General features: G+C 40.6%; 1 protein-coding gene across 1 annotated transcript; it reads right to left on the bottom strand.

Moving 5' to 3' along the window:
* Positions 1-4,364: 4,364 nt before the first annotated feature.
* SAXO1 (stabilizer of axonemal microtubules 1) lies at positions 4,365-12,720 on the bottom strand. The gene is made up of 3 exons (XM_065861227.2): positions 12,546-12,720; positions 9,420-9,622; positions 4,365-5,297 (listed from the first exon to the last, which is right to left on the bottom strand). Exons 1-3 carry the CDS (start codon positions 12,665-12,667, stop codon positions 4,369-4,371), a joined length of 1,254 nt encoding a protein of 417 aa, XP_065717299.2. The 5' UTR covers positions 12,668-12,720; the 3' UTR covers positions 4,365-4,368.
* Between the last annotated feature and the right edge of the window lie 14,183 nt (positions 12,721-26,903).

Here is a 26,903-nt window from a genome sequence, read left to right as displayed (position 1 = left end):
CTTGATTTCATCCTTGCATTTTGGCTTTTGAAATCCTTTTCAATAGTAGCCTTTGTACTTAGGCCAGTGTTTTAGTATTCATGCCATTATCCATCCTTCAAAAATACAGTGAATGAAACAGGAGATTGGTTACAGCTGTAACCCATTTGCACCCATTTGTTCACTGAGTGAGAAGTGCGGCATCATGAGTGCAAGTTTCATGAGCTCCTCAAGGCTACTCCCAGCACTGCAAACTGGGCCAATGGCAGGTAGTCTTTTTTTCACTCATCATTGTCCCACCAAACAGGCAAGATCACTATAGAGCATCTGAGAGGTTTCTGAACAAGTGCTAATTCATCTAGCGCTAGCATCTAGTTCTGCCTCGCACACAGGTATACTTTCGTTTTCCTCCTCTTCCTGTATGTAACTCCAAAAACAAGAGCTTCTACCTTGTGCCTGTACCTCCTTCTTTCCGAGACTCTGACCACTCTAAGAAAAAGTTAAATTTAATTAGCACAAACATAAGGTAAGATTAACTTCTGCTCATCTTTATCCATAAATTTATTCTGTGTGAAAACAGTAACCAAATTCTGTGTACTTCAGTGGAGCCCATTTTTATTTAGTCTGATAAACACTTCAATTCTCCCACAAATAATGATTTTCTCTTATGCTGATATTCTAATTACACTGCCCATTTTAATCAAAATAAACCACAGGCTGGGAAGATGTTGCTTTAGTTTAACTGTGTCACAGAGCAAAGGGATGACTGCTGCCTGCATGGGAGGCTGGGAGGAGCAGAAGCACAGCCCTGTCCATGCAGTAGACAAGCTCACCCTCTGATTAGCCCTTGGGAGGAGAAGAGCATATTGACAGAGACAGGGTTAAACAAACCATTCCTCCAAGAGAGGTCATGTAGCACAGAAAGGCTTCAGGGCAACACTAAATTAGGAGGCGTCAAACAACTAATCTGGGGAGGAGGGCTGTACCTCCAGAGCAGTTCCATCCAAGCCAAGTCTGGGCTACCTGAGCCACATGTTTCCTTCTGCACTGACCTCCTGCACCTAAGTTGGTAACTGTGCAGCTTTTTTGTGCACTGGTTCAGGAAAATTTAGTAAATGGGCCTTAACCTTACTACTACTGGGCACCACATTATGAAAAACCTATTAAGCTACTGGAGATTGTCAAAAAGAGGACTACGAGGTTGCTGAAGGGTTTGGAGCTGTGTGAGGAGCAGCTTAAATCACTTGGTTTGTTCAGCCTGGAGAAGACGAGACTGAGAGGAGACCTTATCACAGCCACAGCTTCCTCACAGCGGGACGAGAAGGGGCAGTTGCTGAGCTCTTCTCTTTGGTGACCAGTGACAGAACCCAAGGGAATGGCAGGAAAATGTGCCAGGGGAGGTTCAGGTTGGACATTAGGAAAAGGTTCTTCACCCATAGGGTGGTGAAGCACTGCAACAGGCTTCCCAGGGAGTTGTCACAGCCCCAAGCCTGACAGTGTTCAAGAAGAGACTGGACAACACCCTCAGACACATGGTGTGAACTGTGGGGCTGTCATATGCAGGGACAGGAGTTGGATCCAATGATCCCTGTGGGTCACTTCCAACCTGGGACATTCTATGATTCTATGATACACCAGGTCAGTCTCTTAACCTAACCCATCATGCAGTCAGACAGTGCTGATGTTGTAACCAGAAAGAGAGACCATGAGGAAACACGCAGCTGCAGGCAGAGAGAGAGGGGAGACCACCGCAGCCCAGGCTTTGATCAGCTTTAATTTCTGTGAAACCATAGCCTTAGTTATTCAAGCAAGCTCATATTGCTCCTTAGCGTTATCATATACTGGTTTTAATAACTTTTTTATGCTTTTAGGTACAAGTCAGCAAAAAATCCCAAGCCTGTGTCTCATGCTGTGAAAGTACTGGAATTAAAACAGTCATGTCTGCTTGAGGCTGCTGTGAACTGGTCCACTGTTTGCAAACTCAAGAATCCTGTTAATGTTCAAAACCAAGCAATTCTTAATGCTAAGTAGCGTATTGCATTGCTATCCATTTTGATGACTAACTTCCACCCACAAAAAAAGTCCCACAAACCTGTAATAAAGATAGATATACACACTAGACTCCACTGGTTCTGCATTTGCTCCCAGCCTCACATCAAAGACTTGAAAGGTCAGGAAGCTTTGCTGCACAAAAGAACAATCTTTTCTGCCGTCACAAGCCCCAGCCATTTCTTTCATAAAAACTGTTTCAGAATTGACAGAATTACAGGCTGATAAATAAAATCAGAAAAATAAATTAATAAAAAGAGATGGGGAAAAAAATAGTTTCCTGCCAATGCTAAACGTTAAAAACATGAAGATTCTAGAAGTCTGATAAGACAGCAGGAGCTGAAAAAAAAAGCGCCAGACATACTGTAGGTCAATACCTCCCTACAGGTTAGTGAATATTTTACAAATTTCTGAATTTCTAAAGGCTGTGTGGAACCATCAATGACTAGATAGTTTGGCCCTTTTGTATAGTGTAATCTGCAGATATTTGCCTAGTTGTTCTTGCAAGCACATAATTTTTCATTGAAGTAGAGCATATGTTTAGAAAAGGCCTGTAGAACTGATGAAAGGACTTCAAGTGATGCAGAACTGCTGTGCCTCTAGGGTGATTGTTCCAGTGGCTCCCACCCTCAGGGTTAAGCATTCATGTTTCCAGATGGAATGTGTTTGGCTTTAGCTTGCAAGCACTTAGGAAGAATCACAGAATACCAGGCTGGAAGGGACCTCAAGGATCACCTGGTCCAACCTTTCTTGACAAAAGCACGGACTAGACAAGGTGGCCCAACACCCTGCCCAGCTGAATGGCACTGGACATAAAAGGGTCCAGTGTTGGGGAATCCATCACTTCCCTGGGGAGATTATTCCAATGGCTGATTGTTCTTACTGTCAAAAATTTCCCCCTTGTGTCCAATCAGAATCTTCCCAGGAGTAACTTGTACCCATCACCCCTCATCTTTTTCATGTGACTCCTTGTAAAAAGGGAGTCTATGTCTTCTTTGTAGCAACCCTTTAAACAACTGAATGATTATGTGGTCTCCCCTAAGCCTTCTTTTCTCAAGGCTGAACAAGCCCAGTTCTCCCAGCTCTTCCTCCTACGACAGGCTTCCCAGTCCTTTGATCATCTTTGTGGTCCTTCCCTGGACTGTCTCCAGCCTGTCCACATCTTTTTTGTACAGCAGGGACCAAAATTGAACACAGTATTCCAGGTGTGGCCTGAAAAGCACTTAGTAGAGTGGGATAAAGATTTCTATTTCAACAGGCTTTAAAGCTTTTCAAAAGTTTTAACATACATTTATATAGAAAATTGTTTTCCACTTCCTCTTTAAATGCAGCCACTTTGATGGTGAGACCCAAGCCTTTCCTCCAGCTTGTAAGAGCTGTACCTAGCACTTCAGTGAAACACTCCAAAAATAGCCAGAGCTTCCAGGAGTGAGAGAGATGAGGATTTATGAAAGCATAATGCACTTAAGAAGCCAGTAAGTTTCATAATGCTAATGTAACACTCATAAGCCTATAGAAAAGCACCTTGGACATAGAAATTAACGGTTCTGATCAGAAGTTTAATATTTTTCGTATCCAAAAGATAATGAAACGCCAGCTGCTGACTGAACTGTAGCAACATATGACAAATTCAACTCTTTGATCATTCTAGTACCCTCACTGCATCATGCAGCGAAGAGCTTTTACTGAAAAACTTCCTTGCAAGTTGTCAGCTGAGGGTGGCACCTTTGGCATGTCAGCCTCACATTTGACAGCCTAGCTCCAGACAGCTCAGTGACACAACTAAGGAAGGTGCAATATTCAATAATACTTATCCAGAAATTGTGCCTCTTGTACGTATCTTTGATGAAAGTGACTGATAAGGTGAGATCTCAGACTTTGCTATCCATCCATGACTTTTAAGTGTGACTTCAACAGCATGTGATTCATGAAAAGGTTGTTCAACCACTGTTATCATGGACATGGCTGAACCTCCGTTACACTAATAGTAATGCATGTTACTCTGAGTTCTCCCTTTTAGTGTCTCAAGAGGAGGTTATCTCTGTCAATTAAAGAGCAAGAATTAGGTGGGAAAAAGAAGAAAAAATACAGTTAAACAAGTATCAATATGTCTTTTCACCAGATATTACATTTTTTAATTAGTGCAAATGATCCAAAATAAGCACAAGTCTGGGAAATAAGTTTATTTTAAGAGTGCTGCAAATATAAAATTAGCATTTGGTTTGAAAGAAGGTTACAAAACAATCAAGTTGTCATTTGTAGCTCACTGAGGCCCTGCTCTTTGAATCTGTTTCCAAGGAGAATGCATTCACTTTTTTTCCTTCAGTGTCCATCTTGCAGTCAGTCACTCTTGGAAGCAGGGATATAGAGACTGTGACCATCAGCATCAGTTTCCTCAAAGACATAACCAGGTGGGCTTTTGTAAGAGGCCAAGCATTTAACAACACCCTTTGGCGTGTAGCTGGTAGTGTAGGTCGTTTTAGCATCTAGAAGAACGTGATCCTTTGGGCCTGACCAGCCAGGTTTATAGCTCTTTGTAACTGTGAGTGGATGAGGCACATAATGGGCCTGAAAAGTAGTCAAGCAATCCATTGGTTTTGCTGGGAAAGTCAGTTCTGGAGCATGAATAATAGGTTCTACTCTCTTGAACTGCCAAGGCTTATAGTCTTCTTTCATTGTAGAAGAGCTATCAAATGGCTTACTTTTTTCACGCTGAACCACAGTTCGACACATTTTGGCTGGTTTCCCATTTGGATTCTTGTAATGTAACTGAGTAGTGGTGTGAAGGTCCATTCTCTCCACAGGGGGAAGATACACATCAGGTTTTTTGGTGAATACGGGAAGCAGTGGCCAAACTTGGTATTTTTCCTGAAACTCAGTTGTAGAGGAAAATGGAAGAGGGACATTCTTTGGTGGACATGGCTTTATAAGCTTGGCTGGCTGACCCGCGAGACCCTTGTAAGAGAATTTGTGGGTAGTGAGGCCATCAAATGGGACCTCACTGGCCTTGTATTTCTCATATTTATGGACATAAGGTTTCTCCAAAGGATGTGGCACGTAATTCACTCTATAATTGGTTCTATTCTCAAAGGGAGTCTTGTTTTTCTGGGCTGGATTTAGAGGTTTGCAGCTTTGAGTGGTAACCGGCCCCCTGTACAAGTAGTCATCCTGGACAACGGTTCTGTTGTCAAATTTTTCTTCTGATGGTCGAAACCTGTCGTCTGGTCTGATCATATCTGTCTTTGGTTCATTCCATTGCACATAGTCACCTGAAACGTAAGAGGAATCCTATATAAGAGTTCAACTGAAGTTCTTTGGTGAGTTTAGGCATATACCATTTTATATTTTGATTATTACATATTCTACTGTAAGAAATATTTTTGATGTTGTAATAGCTGATAAATCCTATTATTTTTATAATAATTCATTATTATTAGCTACTGTAGAAAACATTATACAGTAGTGTGCTACCCCAGGGAATGTTCAGCATCTACACAGAAAATGGTATTAAAATAGTCCTGTACCCACCCGTACCTACAGAGATGGTGAAATACAATGTGGGAAGATTAAAATACATTCCCAGTCTGACAGAGATATTTTCTGCAGGTGACTGAGTGGGTGCTGTCCTCATACTCAAACAGAAATCTTGAAAGTGGAGTACGATGGCACTGACTGTGACCCCCTCCATTTACCTTCCTGCAACTGTGTTGTGGCTGGCTCGGCGCACAAGCAGAGTATACCTGTGTCTGCAGGAGGCTGTTCAGGTGTCTCCTAGTATATCTTTGGGGCAAGGAGAACCAGATGTCCACCATTCCACTCTAAAGGCCAAGCTGCAGAGATGTCCTTCCTCTTTGCACCTTCTCATTTGGGGATGACCTCATTTCTCAACTGCAGTGCTGCTGCATACTGCCTGCTGAGTTCGGGGGTTTGCCTCAGCTCTTGGCTTTGTTCTCTGCGGTACTCCTGCTCTCAGTACAAGCAAGAATGGAGAAGGAGCTTGTAACTCTGTCTCCAGTTCCTCCTTATTGGCAAAACTGTGCTGGAATTTGCAGGCCAAGCCTGCACTAATCTGAAGCGTTGAATAATACCACAGAGATGGTCCATGCTCCAGAAATCTTGGTCTTCAGATTCATGACTAAGTAAACATTTTAGGCACAATTTTAGAGACATTCATGTCTTCCTTCTTCGGCAGGATACCAGGGGAAAAAAAGTGAGGCACTGAGATTTAAAAAGATTTGCACTCAGTCATGCTAGAAATATATTGCAGAGCTGCCTAACTCTCCAACCAGTGCTGGAGACAAAACCATCATTTTTTCCCTTCCTAGCAATCTTGTGCAACTTCCCCTAGAGACCATCATGGTTACTGGTAGGAAGCTGGAAAGAAATAGTCTTGGAGCTAATCCAAGGGATTTTTTTTAATTTTCCCTCCTTTCAAACCACATCGAAAGTCATGAGGCAAATAAGCCTCCAGCTGACTCTGCACAGGAAGGAAGTCTGGATTTCAAAGTCTTAGAGAGTAAATGATGCAATTAGGTATCAGGATATTTGAACTCTCCAATCCAAACAGAGTTATTTCTTTTGAATGGCAGTGGCTATTGTACTGTACAAACACAATTACACAAAGGACGTGTTCATTATAATGTGAAGTTAACTAAAAAAAGAGTAACTTTTTGCTCCAGTTAAGTGTCCCTTTAAAGTCCTTATGGTTTGAATTGAGTTGCTCTGCCCTGGCACAAGGGAAGAAGCAGCAGCCACAGCCATCATGCTGCTCCCAGAAAACACCCTATCCTTGGGTACGGAGCTGCCCTCATGCTGCTAATTAGTGTAATCAGCTGAGAACATGGACCTGCCTGTGTTTACTGGCATAGACATTCATTCACTACTGTTGGTGCCGCTGAAGGCCAAGCTGCACACTGTGCTAGTGCCAGGGATTTTTAGATGCTCCAGGTGCTCCTCTTTCTCTGGGGGAATAGGAGATGTCCAGGAACCACTGCTGGTTGGGATGCTGACCTTGTGCCTATGTGTAGGATACATCACTTTCCTGGAGAGCTGGTCCGGCAGGATGAACCATAAGCATATATGGACATGTGTTTTTACAGGGAATCTATTAATAAAATACTAAAAAGTGAGAAGCTAATGAGATTCAGCTCTAAGCCAGGGCTCATTCAGAGATGTGACTTTTCAGATGCCAACCAAGAGTTATCAAAAAACTTCTTAGCTTCTCCCATCATCTTTGCTGGAAAATAGTCTGTGCATTTGAACATAACCACAGCCTTTGCAAAATATTCAAAACATGACAAGCAAGTCCATCTGTCTTCAATTTTAAAAATTTATAAGCTCTACACATTTGGAGACCTCATAGGCATTATGAATGTATTTTACTTAGTGTAAGCCAGCAGTGCTACTACTCCTTCAAAATATGTTACAATTTTATTGTAACTCTAATTCTTCTCCCATAGATATTAATAGTTTCCCATGCAGCACAATCTTGAAAACATTAGGGGCTACAGGAGGGAACAGAGGATATGAGCCATATGGTACTGGAGGGTTAGGCACATATCACTATAACCAAGCAAGACAAAACTAAAAATAGGTTACATACCTGCAGATGGATAGAAACAGCTACATGAGTAGCTTGGAGAAGATGAGGATTTTGAAACCTTAATTTGCAAAGTCATCTGACATTAATTCTGATATGCAACAGCATCATCTTAAACCTACAGTGACATTTGGGATATGATGTGTTTAGTGGGAAGGAGTAGGACAATACAGTTGGAAAGGTAATTTAATACCAATGCAGCACAGATTTATAGGATGCTTAAATATTTGGATTTTGATGATTAATTGAATAACATGTTTCAAAATTTCACTCTGGAGTCATGATCAGTAAAACCTAACAATGTTAGGGAATAGCACAATGAAAACTTTTATTTTTTGTGAACCTGGGCCTTAAAAAAATAATTCTTTCAGTATGCAATTTGATCTTTGAGGGGGTTTGGACAAAGATTTCCACTTGCAGTGTTTTGAAAAATACTGCAAATTATAACCAAATGTGGCTGTGATACATTTTGTTAGAGCTCTGGAATAACAGTTAAGGTGCTGACCTAAACACTGACAAAAGACAAAGATATACATCTGGCTCAGATACAGAGATGTTAAGGATATCTAAATACAGAAGGAAAAATCCTCTGCTTGCACAAAGCAGCCTTTTTTTACTGGCTTTACCAAAGCTATTCAAATGAACACCGTCTGGTGACATTGCCTGTGAAAACGAAGTGTTCAAAATTGTGTAAATGTGGTTATTTTGCACCTGTGGGTCATGGTCTTCACGACCCAAGTAATTCTAAATAGATAGTATTTCCTGTGTACTTAAATGTAAAAATTCCAGTTTATGCCATCGCATGCAGCTGTACCGAAGTCTGACTTTTAGTCATTTCAACTGAGTAACCTTAACACTGTATTCACATACCTTTTATTTCCTTACCTTCATTATCATTTTGAATTTTAAGAAAAAAAGTTTATGTACGTTGGAACAAATCTCACTGCCAGCACTGATCATAAGCTTTTATATTTGCACAGCATAATAAAAAATAAAATAGAAACAAAGTAATTGGAAATTATTTGAAGAAAAAGACAAATGCTAGCTACCTGCCCAGCAAAGCTAGCTAATTGGAATGTGTACGGAGGGGAGGCAAAATCCTCTGATTTTCTGCTTACAATTTAACTACCAAAACTAGCATAATTACTGAAACTGTGTGACTGAAAGTTTTCTCCCATTGTATGCAGAAGAGAATTCATGCTGGTGGAGAGGAAGGAACAAAGACCCCACAAAGACAAACCACATATACCAAGTTACCACAGCTGAGAAACAAGGGCATAGATAGATGTACGGTTCATCTGTTTTACCAGTAGAGCTTGAGTGCTTTGGACACTTGTGTGGAACTTCCATGTGTCCCTAATTCCTATATGTGTCTCTCATACAGCACACACAAAAAGGATTATGTACTTCATGACCTGCTCAGACCTAGCAAATTCCATACCTTTTAGGTGTGTCTGATACACTGAATATGCAGACCAGTCCAACAGTATACCAAGAGTGTGTTCAGTATATCCTAAAGATTATGCTGTTGGACCCACTTGCAGGTGCTGACTTGACCCTTCTTCTACCTAGGAGGCCTGTAGGCCTGTCAAACAAGAAAGTTAATTGAGAGATGTTCTAATGCTATCGTTAATGCAGGTCTGTATTCCCAACAACTTGTGTCCCTGTGGTTCCTGCACAGCTTGTTGGCATACATAGACAGAAGGAATAACAACTGCACACTGTTTTGATCTGTCTTCTTCAAAAATGAAGCTACTGGTGAAGTCCTGAAATAAGCTGCAATGGCACATACCTTTGTAAGTGGTTCCTGTATCCATCTTGACATTTGGGATGTGGCTCCTCACACAGGGGATGCATGGAAGTACTTGAGAGATGGGGTAGGCATTATAATCTTGTTTATAAGTGGAGGTCAAATCCATATTCTCGTCACTCTTGACATACTTGTCAGGGGGTTTAAGTTTCAGTGGCAACACTTCATGAGTTGTGTAAGTTCTCCTGTGGAGAATAATTTCATTACGTTTTTTTGTCTTAAGGAAAAAATTGAGTTCATTTTTCTGGACACACAAATAAACTAATACTTCCCCTTATCTCCACAGCCTAAGAAAGTCTGGATAGGATATAAGCAGTTAATGAAACACACAAGCCTTTCGCATTTGGAAATGTGGATTCTGAAAAAGGAACTGAGGCAGGCCTGGACAATCTCAGGGCAGGCCAGGTTCCTGCTTCTCTCTATCCAGTGAGGTTAACAGCCTTACACAAAGCTATCTCTGTTCTACAGAGGAGTCACTCCAGAAGACCTAACTGCTTTTAAAAGCCCAATAATTATAGCAGGCTATCTAGTACGTATGGGAAACACATGAGAGAGGCAACAACAGCCTTCCTGGACAATACACTGTTCAGCAGTTCAGCCAGGATTGGAAGAAAACAACAAAACAGTTTTACATCAAAACTCCAGTTGAGGGAAGAAATATCAGCATGGTCACTCAGCTTTTTCTCATATACCATTGTAGAAGAGCTATTTTAAGATACTGGAGCAGTGTCACTTAACTCCAACAAAACATTACAGAAAGAAGACAGTGAAGAAAATAACATCACCTTGCGACATTCACTAACCTGAACCTGTTTCACTGCCCATATCCTTTGGTACAGGGAAGAGTCTGCTCCCTGCACCAGGAGTTTCAGTCTCCAATATCAGAGTATTTTTCCACTGGTGTGCAGATCTGTTTACACTATTGGCACCCAGCCAGGAGAAATGGTCCGTATAGGAGCTATTCTAATATTAATACTGCACTTTGCATCTGTGGTGATGCTGAGTGGGCAAGGGCCTGAGCCTCTGTATATACTGTATGAGTTAGGTATTTTAGCAAATAAACAAAGTTCTTAAAAGTTCATGTGGAGCAGGAGGGAAGAGAATTCACTTTGCAAAGTATTGGGAATACAGGTAAAAACAGAAATAAAAAAAAATTCCAAGAACATCAAGAGGTGCTTATGTGTAATAGATGTCACACATGTTGTAGACCCTTGGAATACTTTAGTCAGCAATTTAAAGCCAATGTGTTTTTTAAGAGGGACCAAGAAAAGACAAGCAGGAGTACAAGAGACAGGCAGCAACCTCAGTAACAGGGAAGGCTCAGTAACAGAGACTCTTTCCCAAGCCACTTACAGTACACTGCTCAATTCCACGTTTGAAACAGCTGAGCCTGTACCAGTGGCAAGTAACGGATCACAGGAAGACAGTTCTTCACCAGTGTGACCAAGGGTTTTCTGGCAGTGGGAGCACCTTTTCCCACTGTGACTACTGCAATATACCAGAACCTGCAGTGAAGATTACAGAGGAGAGATCGATCTGCTGATAAATCAGTGGCAACCTGCATCCAAGACTCCAAGAAAAATGGTACTGTCTGCGACTCACAGATCTTATCACAGAGGCTTGCTATTGCAGTACGGCACCTGACACTCAGCAAATTGTTATTAGAGAAGACTGGCAACAGCTCAGAGTATGCTGGCCTCACGGTCCCTGCAGTTATTCTCATATGCTCTGCCAATTCATTCTTTCTGAGTTTAGCCACACAGAATTGAACTTTTAGCAGCCCTCTAATAGGTGGTGGCACCTTCACACTAGGTCTTGGTACTTTCACACTGGGTGTATTTTCTTACCAGTTTTACCCAGAGGACAGCGAGTTTTGCAATCCAATGGCTAACTGCCCAGGCTCTGTGTTTTCTCCACTTAAAAGGGTAGGCAGGTTTTACATATTTGGTGGGATGCATGCTCTGAAGAAGCAAACATAAATAATTTCTGTGCTTTCTTGCTAGCATGCTTTACAGAATTTGCACTAAACTTCAGGAGTAACAGTTACCATAGGATTCACTATTCTTGTCTGAGCAAGGATAGTTTTTCTGATTGAACTGGAAGTTTCTAGTCTCTTTGACAGATCCCACACGGTGGCTGCCCCTCCTTACCTGCCTTAAGACACCAATGAGACAAGGATTTAGTTATAGACAGGTACAAAGGTGTGTAGCTGCTTTAGCTCATGCTGGAGATGGAGGGCATATGTAGAAGTAAAGTCTGCTCTTTAAAACTGTCTGATCTTCTTGGTCATTGCTGAAAACTCCCACCTAGACAGAGGTATCCCAAACATAAGCCTGGCACTTCAGACTTCATCAGCCACATTTGTGATTTAAATTGATAGCTCTTTAATAGGCATTTGTAGGGGAAGGAGTTATTAGAGCTTCCGTGTCAGGATGAGGACAAATGGGTGGTGATAGCTGTTAAGACTTGATTAATAGCCATTGGCATCCCCTAGGTCTCTAATCCAGTGCAGCAAAGGAAAGAGTGATGTTGATCGTTACTGTTCCTGTAATGACAAAGGAAGTGAACATCAAGATCAGACAGCAGCCACTGTTTGAGGAAAGGGAAGCTCTCAGATTCATATTAAAGGATCGGATTCCTATTTTTATGAGTTTCTTCTGTGGACAAGCCGTTAGCACATCACTTTACTGGCAGCAGGGAACAGCCTCAGGAGTTAACACAACACAACACAACAAAAGAAAAATACTCCTCCAGTATAATCCATACTTTCCCTGACAGCATTTCTGCTGTTTTCCCAGGAACCTTCACAAAACAGTAAGTGAGCAAAAGCCAAGACCATGACTGTGCTTCTATGGCTTATGTATTCTCTGATCAGATCATATTTCAGCCTGTATGAAGTGCATGAAAATTATCTGCTTGCCTTCACTACAAGAAGTGGCCTCGGACAGACCTTCACGCCTCCTTCACGGAGCCCTTATGAGTGTTTGTACAATCTCAGTGTTGGACTGTTCAGGCTCCCCTCGTGAAAAACAATCATTTTTCTTTCCTGTTACCCATCTTTCAGACACACATCTAGGTCACAGTCCTCACTCTCACTATTTTTCATACTTTGTAGTCGAGATGCCTTCCATTGGTATCTCCGCCATCTTGTACACTTGCTCTGGCTTAAATGAGCTTCTGGGACGAGTGGTAGGATAAAGGGGGTATTTCTCCATGTACTCTGACAGCATACATGGCTTCTCAGTCTGATCATAGGGCCTGACGGGCAGGTGTGGACAATGGTGACATCTGCAAGGGAAAAAGAGCAGCACAGGACTTAATGACTTACAGGTAGCTGATTAATAATACTTTATTGTATAAGTTAGCCACAGATTGCAACTACGAAACAGCGGATAAGCAAACATTACAATGTCTGCTACAGCCTTGATTACTGAAAATCCAAAAGCACAATCTGCACAAAGAAGGTGTTGCTTCTGTCCACTACTATAGCCCGCAGTCAAAAAACTCTGTGAAGCCAACAAAAACAGCCTAAGAACAGTAATTTTGCCTAGATGAAGAAGAAAGCAAGTTAATCCGAGATACATCCAAGTGTGCCATACTGTACTGGACTAGATATCCTATTTAATGTCCCATTTGTTCCATTTGTCATAAAATTTTCCTACCTTGCTCACATATTGAGCTCACTTGTGTAGACAAGTGAACAAAAGGGTAACCATTCACGAGTCTCTGTTCACTCACACTTGGGCAGCACTGCTTTGCACATCTCTCTGGAAGCAATTCAGTCTGGGTACTGCAAGACATCTCCATAATATGCACCAAGATTTTCTGAGCTAGCTCCCTCCTGACTTGAACTAAAACACCACCATGAATTGTTCATTACTGGTGACCTCCTTCTTTCCACATTGGGACCAGAGCAGAGCAGGATGCGCAAGGCTCATCCTGTCAAAAAGAGGTTTGATGGTACCACTCTCTGATTTCTTCCTAGCGACATAACTGTTCATCATCTCCCTTTCTGGATTGAGTCAAACCTGCTAAAGTCAGTGCAAAGGTTGCTGATTAAGGACTTCAGGAACCAGCCCATAGGAATTACAGTAAGAGGCAAAGGCCTCTAGTTTTGTATCTCATACATAATTCCTGTCAACATCAGAGTGTTCCCTACTGGATGTATGTTTTCCAGTCCTACAGTCTAGTCCAGATATGATTTATTCATTTGAAAGGGCGTCATGCTTAACAAAGTCCCCATTACATTAAATGTTGAGCAATCCAGGATGAGATTCTGATTATGTAAATTTATACAGATAACTTCTGGTAAACATTCAAGGGTTCACCTTCATATACTGAATCGTTTTCCAAACTAGCACAAGAGTGGAAAAAGGGTCCAGAGGTCCCAAATAAAATTCAGCATCTTTCTGACAAACCAGTTTCTCATTTAGATTACAAATCCTTCTAAGAAATTATAAATCTGGAGGAGTCCCAGTAGATTCATTTTTGTCTTAGAGAAGTTTTGAATTTGGACCCAAAGGGAGGCCTTGTAAGGAGTAAGACAGACTAATCCTGCCAGTTTAAAAATTAGAAGAAGAGACTTCATGGTGGAAATCTTCAAAAAAAAAAAAAAGTGTCCCACACTGGCCATGTTTGTGGTCTTCCAGTGTTGCTAGGAACTATTCTTCATTCTACGAGGGAAAATGATCTATCTATTCTCTCTACTTCAAATCTGCTAGCTTCACGCCACCCTTATGTGTACTTAAAGTCTATGATGCAGCAAGCCAGTCTTCAGCTTGGCTTTGGAGAGTGTTGATGAGGCCCTCACGTTAGCTTTTTATGGTAAAATTGCACTCAGACCAGAGTAGAGGAAATCACTAGACAATCTAGTTCATCATGGCCCTGCATACAGTGCAAACACTGGCCAATAGCAGCATTTTACAAATAAGGAATGCCTGACCAGGAGCAATGAGGCTTCACTAACACCATGGGTTAGCGTCCCGTTAACCCTCAAGCACTCAGAGGGTTTTCAGGGGCTTGCTTGCGAGAACAGTTTCCCCACATGGTCCAAAGCAGAGGCTTATTCTGCTCCCTGCCCACATCAGTCAGGCTCTCAGCTGCACACACATTATACTGCATCCTGACGGACATTTAAGAGACAGAGTCCTGTACCTGCCCAGAAGCACTGTTGGCACTGGGGAAGGTGAGGGGTCCAGTGTGCCAGCAGGACGGGGCTGGGTAATGCAGGTACCTCTCCGAAGATCCCACAGGAGCAGGCAGGGAACAACAGCCTGCGGAATCTACATTTTTCCCCTCGCAGGTACAGCTCGCAGTGTGAATGCTGGGGTCTTCTCAGCAGCCTGGGATGGGAAAAAGGCCAGGATCTCCTGCATGTCCTGCAGATAGCAGCAGCCCCAGGCTGCCAAGCTCATTGCTGCAGGATGAAGTTAAGCCTTCAGCAGGATCTGGCAACACAGGTGGCTTTACACCTCAAGTTTTCACCCACTTTTCATGTATAGAATTCTGCTTGCTTTGTTGAACTTCAGAGAACACAACAACAACAGAATGAGATATTTCAGAGTTAGCTCTTGGGAAGAGCACTTTCCCACAAATAAATCCTTCCTGACAAGGCAGATAAGAAAACCTGAATGTTTTGTCTTCTGTTATTTCACACTAAATTGTGATGTATGCCCAGAGATCTTACAGTAGCACTGTTTTACAGACTGTGAGCAGAAAATGATCATCAGTGATAATTCACCACCAATATATGATACTATAAAAACTTTGCTTCTGGTTCCAGAGAGATACTCCTGGGAATATTTTCTGTGGGAGACTAATATAAATAACAGGACAAGACTCTTAACACCAAGGAGTGGAATAATTTTAGACTTTTAGATTTGTTACCCTTTACTAGTCCTTCTGGCATAATAAATATTTATAAAACAACTACATATGTCTTCACTACTGAAGTCCCTGCTATGTGACTGCAGCAAGTTGGCATGTTAATGTCAGAGGTAAACAGTTAAAATTACTGTATAAAGGTTTTGATATTGCAGTTGTCAAACTGCATCCTATTTTCTAAGAACTGGTGAGACCTCAATTTTGACAGTTGTTATACTTGCCTGCTTAGATATGGGGGGGGAGGGAGGGTTAATTCTACTCTCTTTTTCACTTGCACAAATTTTTCTCGTTTGAGGTCCATCACGTTAGCCTGGCCAATATTAGCAATAAAATGTAACAGCAAGGAAGTATGTAGGGTTATTTGTTTGCTAAGAATTGTGGAATAATTGCAGACTCTTTGAGGGTAAAAACAATGCAAGTCCTGTGTCTTCAAAGGAGTTTGCTTCATCTAAAGAGAAGCTGAGATGAAGCATAAGAAAATTATCAGCTTATATTAAATACTTGTTTAAACTTGAAAGCACAACTTAGACCCATGGCTCAGGACCAGTACTCAGGATGTTTTAATTCAATATCTGCATTCACCACAGTGTCCCTAAACAGCACAACTCTCTGCCAAGTAAGGATAAATTATAGTCTTCTCCAGAGGAGAAAGAGGAGGAATCCTGTAAGGTTTATTAATTTCTCAAGATAAGCCTCTCATATTTTTCTGTTTTTCTTAAACGTCTGTGATTAATGATAAAAGATTATCACAATGAGCTTAAAATGCAAATGGAATGGTAAGAAAATTCTACTATTAAAATCCCGATTTATCCCAGTTATGTGGTTTACTACTAGTAATTATTGTCCATAAAGGTCATGGATGCCATGGTATTACTGCTTGTGAGAAAAAAAAATATGAGGCTTAGAAATTACTTGAATTGTCACTCAGGAAAATTTAGTTTTCCATTTTAAAAACACTGGTCCTCAGACCAACTTTCACAGAGAAAAGCAACATCTCCTCAACCACATAATTCACTTCTTGTACCATCTCTACTTTCCACAAATGGTGAGATCAAGACAATATTATAGAAATCTCTAGATGGAATGGTGATGCTGTCCAAAGAAATATAGGGACGTAAAAACATGCCAAAGAACTCAAGCAGGGTCTAATAGCAGGAACAGATTGCCAACAGTCAGGCTTCAAAGAAAATCACTGAAGATGGGTATTCATGCAAGTCTCTTCAAGCAATGGAGATGCTACCAGAGGCCCAGCTACCTGAGAGAGTTACAAAAGGATGGATGACAGATTAGATGTTTGTGAAGGGAACCAAAGCATCCATGTGCAAAGTATCAAAATATATTGCATATAAATATTGAATATCATAATAATACCAGGAAAATGAAAACATTGTGGACACGGGCCTATGGAAAGTACAAGGTTCTGCTTTTAGATGGTGAATGATTTGGAAACAAAAATTAAGTGCACCACAGAAGCAAGAGATCCCTTGAGAGAAGTTTGAAGGCCATGTGATGATAACAGTACAAAAATATTAATCTGATGTCTTTGGAAGGTTAATTGTAATTCCCACACAGCTCAAACTCTTCTTTCTTTGTATCATGTCAGAACATTGAACTTTGAATGCCGAATTTCACATAGGTTCACCAAATGCTAGAACAGGTGGATCAGAATCACCCCAAAATGAATAAAAGTGGCAGTGGAGAAAGAGAGGTTTGACACACTTGCATGTACAGTCTTCACTGTGATGTCAGGCAAAAGGTTAACAAAAGAGAAACACATATTTGTAGATGTATAGAGATCATCATTGCCAAAAGAATTAAATACGTGATTGCTTGGTCTTCCAAATTCACCCTCATCTGAATGCCACCACTAGGAATCCAGAGCAGCTGGAAGGAAGACAGTGCTCTGGAAGAGGACAAAACCCTGGCGTTCGCTATTACATGTCATTGTGGTTGCATGCATTTTAAAAGCTGCAAAAAGTCATCATGGTCATTATTTTTTAGTGACCTAGTGAACTCTGAGCAGGGCTCTGTATTAAGCTCACTGTACTCTTCATAGATACTCTTTCCTTGGTTCATACTTCTTATCTTGCTTTCCACATGTGCAACCAAAAAATTAAAATCTTTGATATAACCTTCCTACTATTCTCATCTCAAATAACCCTTAATGAACAACAATTATACTGTTTCTTCACATTGTCATTAATATGATTTTAGGTACTACCAATAGAGTCCAGAGGGCTTTGTTGACTTAACTGTATTTCAGTACATGAACAATCACAATAGCTAGTTCACAGAAATAAATACTATCTTTCTACCTCTTTCATACATGTCCGCTTTGAAATAATGTGAGCAAAGATTAATATTGACTCATTTAAAACAGAAAGTGTAGCAAGTAGAAAGGAAGATTAAAAGATCCTGTTGTTAACCCAAGAAACAGCTGTGCAAAACCAGGCAATTGTGCAGATTGAGTAAGTCTTTTATGTAGTCAGAGTTCACACATCCTATCTAAATACAGCAAACAATTGAGAAACTGATGCCAAAATTCTGTTTCAAGGGTCCCAGGAGCAGTCACAGTGAGAGCACACACTAAACATTTGTGGCTGCATTACTTTTGGCAGCTGACCCAAGACATTAGGAAAAGGAAGGTCCAAACAGTCCAATAACTTCTGTAAATTATTTATGTGAAGAGTATCCTTTGGAACTGGAATATGCTCTTGACAGGAAACTGGTAGATATCTATGTCCAGGAATACTAAATTTGGGTAGTAATGGGTCTAACTTTCACAAAATGAATACAGCAATTTATCTGTGCATTCCAACTGAAAAGAAAGTTCCATACTCCTCTCCCCCAAGAGAGCAGTCAAAGTGTAATCAGACCTTTCATGAAGTACTATAATGCCATCCTCACTTCAAGCCTGAGAGCTCTCAGATTTCAGCACATTAACACAATGCAGATCACATTTCACATAAGCTCATTATAACCGATTTTATGACTTACCAAAGCAAGACCTAGTGTGATCTGTCCTTGCGAGTGCATACTCACTGCCCCTAACCAGCAATGATGGAGGAAATACCAACTTATTTTATATCTTACCTTGTATGCTCTACTATACATCAAGTAGAGATGCATAGTTGATACTTATCTGAGGGGGGACAGAAAGCTAGGAAGTTATTTCAGGTAGCTAAAATACTAAGAGATTGACGCATCAGCCCTCAGAGAATTCATCTGTAAGCCCCAAAGATTAACCAGTTTGAGTAAACAATGTTGTTTCTTTATGAGAAACCACATGTTCAAATGTTTAATATCAATAATGTTACTGCAGACAGATGCCAATAAGCTTTGCCTGTGCTTAGGATGCAGATGAGATTAGTAAACCCTGCCTGGGATGAAGGAAGCAGAGACAACACAGTGACAGTTTATCCAGCCTAGTGCTGAACTGCTCAAGCACATTAAAGGCTTGCAGGGCTATTACAGACTGGAAAACATCACCTTTAAAAGAAGGATCATTCCATAGGTAGGCATCGAATGAAGGCAATATCTCTTCTAGACTGATGACTACCAACAGCTGATTGTACAGACAATAGGCATCATTAGATGTTATGTTTTCTGCTTGTACATTCACACTATACAGGAATAAACATGCAAATAACTACATTAGAATCTTGGAGAGATTCAGAAAATCTTGTTGAATTAGGTAACGCCTGGGCTGCAAGACTAGTGGCCAAAAGAAAGACTGCAATTAAAGGTGTCACAGAAAGGGATGAGGTAATGAATGGGTACATCATGATACATCTGGTGTGCCTGCTGAAATGCTCGGGAATGGATTACACAGATAAACCTTGCCAGATAAACCTTGCCATCCTTCCTCACTGTGAAATATATTGAAGATATAATATCTCAGCTGTTGGTAGTATAGTACATCTAGAGGGAATAATGATTTTGTGATGAACAATCACCAGGTTCTTCTGAACAGATGGCTACCAGTCCTTGCAGGGAGGATGGAGGCTTAGAAAAATCAAGTACGCCCACACATGTTGAGGTCAGGAATGTCAAATAATAACACACATCTGAGTCAATTCATTGCCTTCTGGATGCAGACAGGAAACAAACATAGGCATCCATTCTTTCTTTGTTCAAAAGACCAGGATATGGCAATGCTATGCCAAAAAAACAGAAAGCATGCATGGTCATGAAGAAGCTGTTGAACCAAGTTTATTGTGTTTCAGTACTTGTAAACTTGTGAGATCTTAAATGGAGAGATTGTTCTTGTACAAATGTGAAGCAAAAGTAAATCCCTCAATCCAAGCTCCCCAGTTCTCAGCTTCCCTGGACTTTCACTTTGGATACAGACAGATGTCATGTTTGGCCTTTACATAATAGGGAACTGAGGTGAAATCTTGGCTAAGCATCAAGAAGATTTAAGAATATTTAGATTTAATTCAAATGTTGATGAGTTCTGTTCTAAACAGAAAAATCTTAGACTTTTACTAATTGTTCCTATTCCAGCTAATAGTTTGCTATATACAATCAGATGAATGAAAGTACAGGCCAGCTGAGTGATGGGGTTAAAAAGAAGCAGACAGATAATGGAAAGAGCTGAAAACTGAAAGGAAGCTAAGCTATGTAACAAATTGCACAAGTTTCTCGAAAATGCAATCCAAAATTGCCCTCCTTCACAACATTGCAAAGCATTGGAAAGTCCAGAAAACCGTCTCAGACATCATAGCAGCATAGAAATTATCGTAAACTAGATGTAAATTAGACTAACTCTCATTGAAGAAAATGGGGAAATAAATACACAAGTACTCAGGAAAAAAAAAAAAAAAAAGACAGGGAAGGGTTTGAGTCAAATTGAATGCTTAAATGATAAGCTTTTCAATAGTTCCTGATATGTGAGTTCATCCATTTTAGACAGAAGTTTCTCATGGTTTTGTGCTGAATTAACAGTTGTCGTCTTTACCTCCACTGAGACAGAGCATGCTGGAAAATGAGAACAGAAGGTGTTACTCCTAGCCACAATGATATGCTTCCTATTTGGTGCTGAGAAGCTCCTGTGCACCTGGTCCAAGCTGCTCAAAAAGGTTCTTCTTGAGGAAAAAATGAACATATTGTATCTCTGGTCATAGCTTTTCCACCTGTGAATCTCAACCTATACTCACACACACACAAAACTAACATCATCTTATTTCTACCTGTGCAGGCAGAAATAAGACTGAGTGACTCTACAGAGGCTGCCAAAGGGGACTGTATTCAATCCAGGGTCTGCTGAATTCTGGTTTCATTGGCATCTGGGCAATGCGCCCTGCCGGTTGTGCTTCCTGCCCAAGCACTACAACGAGGAGTGAAGCAGTACAGACTTCCTACCAATAACCGAGTATAATAAGAGGGACTCAAAAAAACGAGCCAAGCTCAGTTTCCATTTGTTCAGAAGGCAAAGGACACTGACATGAATGACAGTAAGCTCACGTTTTCTTAGCCTCCACCACCAAACTGGCTAAAGAAGTGCTGTGCTTACTGTCCAACCAGAAGAGGTAACAGTCTAATCATAAAAATGATGTGGCCACTTCTGCTTAAAAGCCACACAAGTCTAAACCAGAAATCATGCTGTATAGTCATGCTTTAATGGCAGATATCTCCCTCAAATGCTGCACCCAGGACAGAAACCTCTGCAAAATGAGAGGCAGGATTCCCAGAGAGGATTTTCTGGGAAAGTTTGTGACTTTGCTCTCACCTTGAATTAGGTCCACTTTACCTTGTTCCATGACACAGAGAAGAAGGAAAACATTTCTGAGCAGAAGACTGGATTTCCAATGTCAGAAATAATAGGATGTCTGCACTGAACTGTATCTTCAAGCATTTCTTTGCTACAAAATACGAGAAGAAAACTGTGCTACACATAGAGCTTCTTTGATACCTGTATTAGAGCCTTTCAAGTCCAGTGTGGGATCCATACTCTATATTTTATGACTGTTAGTTGCTGCCATAGTGAATAGGATATGACAGAGAAGCAACAGTTTTTTAAAACCTTTCATCTGAAGATATGCACTGACAGAAATCGTTGTGAACTGGTTTTGGACTGAACTTCCAGAACTGAATTAATAATTGATGTAGAAACTTATTTCTACATACACAACGCTTTAATTGTCATTAAAAACACCAAAGTAATGGCCTGACCTTCTGGATGCTGAAGAAAAGCCCAGCACCAAAGCAGAAGTAAATGTCCCTATTTTCAAGAAAGGTAAGGCCAGTGAGTCTCACTTTAGTGTCTTGTAAAATTATGGAGAAGGTTATTCTGGGACATATTAAAAACCACTTGAGAGACACTGCAGTCATTGCTCATAGTCACCATGAATTCATGATGGGAAAGTCCCATTTGACTAACTTAATTTCTTTTTATGATAAAGTCACCCATCTAGTTGACCAAAGGAAGCCCAGCAGATACAGATTTTTTGGATCTTAGCAAAGCTTTTGATACCATCTCTCACAGTATCCTTCCAGACAAAAAAAATCCAGCACACAGCTAGACAGGTGCATAATAACATTGGGTAAGCAACTGGATGACAGAGCAGGCTCAAAGACTTACAGTAAATAGGGTTACATCAGGCTGGTGGTCAATCACCAGGTACTCCAGGAATCAATTTTATGGCCATTGCTCTTTGATGTCTTCATAAATGATCACAAGACACAAGAATCAAATATAAATTAAGTAAGTTTGCTGATAATGCTAAATTAGGAGGAGTTGTCGACCCACTCAAGGGAAGAGAGGCCTTACAGAAAGACCTGGATAGACTAGAGAGCTGTGCAATCACTGGCTACATGAAATTTAAGAGCAAGCAGAAGAGTCTGCATCTGGGATGGGGTAATCCTAGTTATATATACAAACCTGGGGACAAGAGGATGGAGGGCAGAGCAGCCCTGTGGAAGCAGATTTGCAGGTTTGGGTTGGTGGCAAGTTGAATATGAGTCAGCCCCGTGCCCTGGTAGCCAAAAGGGCCAACCGTGGCCTGGGGTGCACCAAGAACAGAATCGCTGGCTGGTTGAGGGAGGTGATTGTCCTGCTCTACACCACAGTGCTGTGGTTCCCACCTCGAGTGCTATGTGTAGTTTTGGGTGACTCAATGTAAGGACATTAAAGTATTAAAGTGTGTTCAGAGGAGAGTGACAAAGATGGTGAAAGGCCTCAGGGGCAAGACTTACAAGTAGCAGCTGAGGTCACTTGGCTTGTTCAGCTTGGAGAAGAGGAAGCTGAGGGGTGACCTCATGGCAGTTCACAGATTTCTCCAGCTAGGCAGTGGAGGGGAAGATGCTGATGTCCTCTCTCTCATGACCAGTGATAGGACATGAGGAAATGGAATGAAGCTGCACCAGGAGATACTCAGACTAGAAATTAGGAAAAGATTCTTCACTGAGAGGGCAGTCAGTTACTGTTAACAGGTTCTCCAGGGAAGCAGTCATGGCACCAGGCCTGTCAGAGTTCAAGGAGTGCCTGGATGATGCTCTTAGCCATATGGTTTAGTTTCAGGTAGTTCTGAGAAGAACAGGAAGTTGAACTGAATGATCCTCACAGATCCCTTCACCTAACACAACAATGTGATGCTGTGCAATTTGTAAACACACAGACCACAGCCCAGCATCCTCAAATTCAAGTAAGACTCACCGTAATTATTTTCTGTAAAATAACTTCACCAAATAATTTCTGTGTAGAAAAAAATGGGAACTAATTTCCACTGATTTTAGGGCAAAGCAGTAATTTTGTTTAAGAAACAGCTGAACAGAACCTGAAGCAATACCTTCTATAGGTAATTTCATATTACACCAGTGAAATGAGGAGCTATTTCTCTGCAGACAGTAGATTTAAACTGGTGTACAACAGGAGTACTTGCCAGGGAAATAATGTCCTGCGTTCTTTTAACAGGGCATGAACCTAGTGCAACAGCAAAACTGAAGGCTTCTGCAAAACAATTTCCAATAGCATGTTTTCACCAACTGCTCCAGCTTTCAGGAAGTGTAAGATGCATGCTGATAAACCTTTGCCAGAAGGTCTCCAACATGTGCTTGCTGTGATCTATGCCATTTCTAACACACTGGGCATAATGCAAGCCAAGAAAAGGAAGTGGAGGAATGGGAGAGGGAAGAAGAAATTTACAAACAACTCCCTCACTCCTATATTAAATTTGTCTCTCCCCATGCAAAGGAATGGCAGTTTTCTACTACTTCTACCTTCGTATTAAATTTACAACCTGAAGTGCTACAGAAAAGTCTGGTTAGCAATATGGCAATACAGTCTGACAATATAAACAGCATGGAAATATCATAAGCTGCTCTAGGCTTGCTCTAGCTTAGAGAACTACATGCATATTTTGGCTAGCTGTTAAAAGAGATAGTCGCATTGCCTTGCCAGGATGGAAGTTCTTAAGCCATAAAAACTTCGGATGGGAAAAAAGTCAAATGGAGTAAGTTATACATCAGGAAAAAATTAAGTTTCCTGTTGAACTATTCACTGTATAAAAGAATTCCAGACATGAGGAAGCTGTCAGAAATCCTGAAATTCTTAACAGCTTTACATTTCTGGAAATTAAAAAATGGACATTCAGTCATTTTTCACTGCTGACAGATGATGGGCTTCCATATTTCCAGAGTTATAAAATAAGAACACAATCAGCCCTTTTGGAGAGAGATTAATTTCCTAGTCCATCCTTCCCTGTAGTAAAATGCCTTTTGTATTTTCATCTGTTTTATCAGACCTTCATCAGTTGTAACTTTGAACTTGATCCTGAATTATCAATAGCTTTTCTTGATCAACATTGTCTTATCCTAAGAAAATAATAACTAACAGTAACTAATAATAACTAAGAATAACTATCATGTCTATACTTCAGACAGGTTCTGTTAACCATGGAAAAAGCACACATGCCTGGTGAAAACTTCGAGCAGTCTCACTTTCTGCAAACAGATACACACACTCAACATCAAAGTGAGCTTCACATATGGTCATTTCTATGCAGAAAAATGTAAACTATTCTGAAAATTTAAATTCAGGAAATCTTATATAATCACTGATAGTGTAGTTTTCATGCACTCTTGATCAAATCCCTAGACTGACTCCAGACTGTAGGCCAATACCTTTTCATTGACACAATGCTTTATATATAGTGTTGCTAAACATTATGATTGACAAAGAACATCAATATTTTCAAAGCACAGTTTCTGTTAATGCTGAAAAACATGAAGGGATTTTTTGGTTTTGAAGAAACAGGCTGCGAGCATGTAAATAATTTGTGTAGACAGTAAGCACCCCCTCTAGACTTTTTGACAGCCAGCTAGGATCTCAGAGGCTACACCTTGTTCATTCACATTGAAAATACAGTTCCTACAGGTTTCCCAACAGGAAAAATATACACTGGGTCTTGGGCACATTAAAGCCCCCTTATACTACTGCATTAACTTGAAGGTACATGAACTCATAAGACCTGGCTAAGCCAAAGGTTCTCTGTCCCTTTAAAAAACAAATACAACAGATTACAATTATGTCGGTGTGCAGCCTTTCAGTGCTTAGTAGAAAGCATAATAAGATTTATAATTAGAATATACATGAATGTTTGAGATCTGACATCATTCCTGGCTTTTAGCCTGTGAAAGCTGGTCATCAGACAGACTTGAAAGTCCCACCAGTGGTGTTTACTTGGAATGCAAGCACAAATCTTAAGCTAATAAATGTCACAAATGAATGAACTTCTGCCATCTTGCATATGGAAATAACTATTTTGATAATGACATTGCAATTACTTTTTCACAGATGTGGCTGGGAAGACTGATCTCAAATTACAGACTTTGAAGTTTTCTCATGTAGTATTGATCTTAAGCACTACCCATAGTACTTAGATATTATAACAGTTAATGGAACCAAAGGTGCAAAATGCAGCATTCAAAAATGAGTAAGCACTGGAATTACTGTTGCTTGTAGCAGATCCATGCAGACCTGTTGTCAATGTGGGGGATGCTATAGTTTAACTTGCACAACCAAACACCAAATTTTCCACAGGTGAAGACTCACTTGAGAGCCACAGCTTCAAAGAATTTGGATCTTTTGCTTCTTTGTTTTGGAACTGTTAGCACGGTTTGCTGTAAACAGGTCATTAAACACAGCTGCAGGCACATCACTGTTACAGTTGTGGATTAGGAACCAACATGTGGGAATAAGTGACAACAGCACGCAATATTTAGACTGTGGCAGCTCGGACTCAGTCTGTAGTTTGTCTCTGTTAGTTGACAACCGGGTCTGGGCAAGCCCAAGTAGTCTTAGTCCAGGTAACCTCTTCTTAAGTATCTGCTTATATTGGAACACCTTAAAGAAACTCAGCTTCACGCACATAGGGATAGCTGAACGTTTGGCATTAAGTTTTAATATGAAATGGTGCAGTGGATCGTACTGGCTGGATTTGATGTTCTACTTCTCATCTAAGAAAAACACCTGCATTTTCCTCTCCTTACATTCTTCAGGAGGTTTTTGCCAATTATGAAGTTATTCTGCAATATTCAAATGCACTGAAAATAGAAAATTCAAAAATTAATCTAACTCTGACATTTTGTTCTTGTTAACATACTAAACATCTACTATGGTGAAGATTAATTTATGGCTACAGGGTAAAAAATATCTTTCTTTCTCTGGCTAACGTAACTTATTTTCCATTAAAGATACTACAAAACATCTGCACGAGCTGCTCAACTCCACATCTTTATCAATATTTACATAGGCTTTTAATTGAAAACAATAATTCTTTCCATATCGTGCAATATCAGCTCCAGTCCTTTCTCCATTTCTGCTGTCTCTGTCACAGAAAACGTGCATTCACATTTAACTGAAGTTCAGTGCCAGGAAAATTAATTCTAGGAACAGAAGGAAACATTCTCTGGGACTGAAAGGCAATATGCAACAAATGCAAACTTATTTAACAACAGCTCTACCTGCTTTGATTTTTCTTCCAAAATAAATGCTCTTGAAAGACTGCCAAATGAAAGCACGTCACTGAACAGTGGCCAGGACTTGCAGAGGACTTGCCAGCAGCCAGACAGACCCACCGAACTGCCTGACATGCAATGCTTTGCAATGCCTGGTTTCTCACTCTGTGCTAAGGCAAACTACTCAGTTCAGAGTATTCAGCACAATACGTCCGCATTTATCCGACAGGAAGAAGCAGAAATATTCGTGACTAACAGCAGCCTGCTGCCATCTGCTGGTGAAAAGTTCAGGACGTTAGCTGCAAACAATCCATTCTTGCTTGCTTCCATTATTCTTGGCTTTTATCTCACAGCAAGACAATGCAATATTACTCGTGCAGTAATATTACTTAGAGAGAAACAAGCAGGTTAGTGGCCTCACAGGGAATAAGGGTCCTTTTCACAAATCCCCTTTCACTGACCCTTTACTATACCTGCAATAACCTGGACAGTGGCTGTCAGAGGAACAAAGTAGCTCCAGCACCAAGTATTAATAGTAGCTGTTCTTTTACATGGAAAAAACACCAATACAGCAACAATAAAATATACTTCAGAAGCCATCTCTTTGCATGCACTGTAAAGGGG

The sequence above is a fragment of the Patagioenas fasciata genome, chromosome Z, assembly GCF_037038585.1.
Source record: "Patagioenas fasciata isolate bPatFas1 chromosome Z, bPatFas1.hap1, whole genome shotgun sequence".
Classification (NCBI taxonomy): Eukaryota; Metazoa; Chordata; class Aves; order Columbiformes; family Columbidae; genus Patagioenas; species Patagioenas fasciata.
This window is presented reverse-complemented; position numbering and strand designations above follow the sequence as displayed.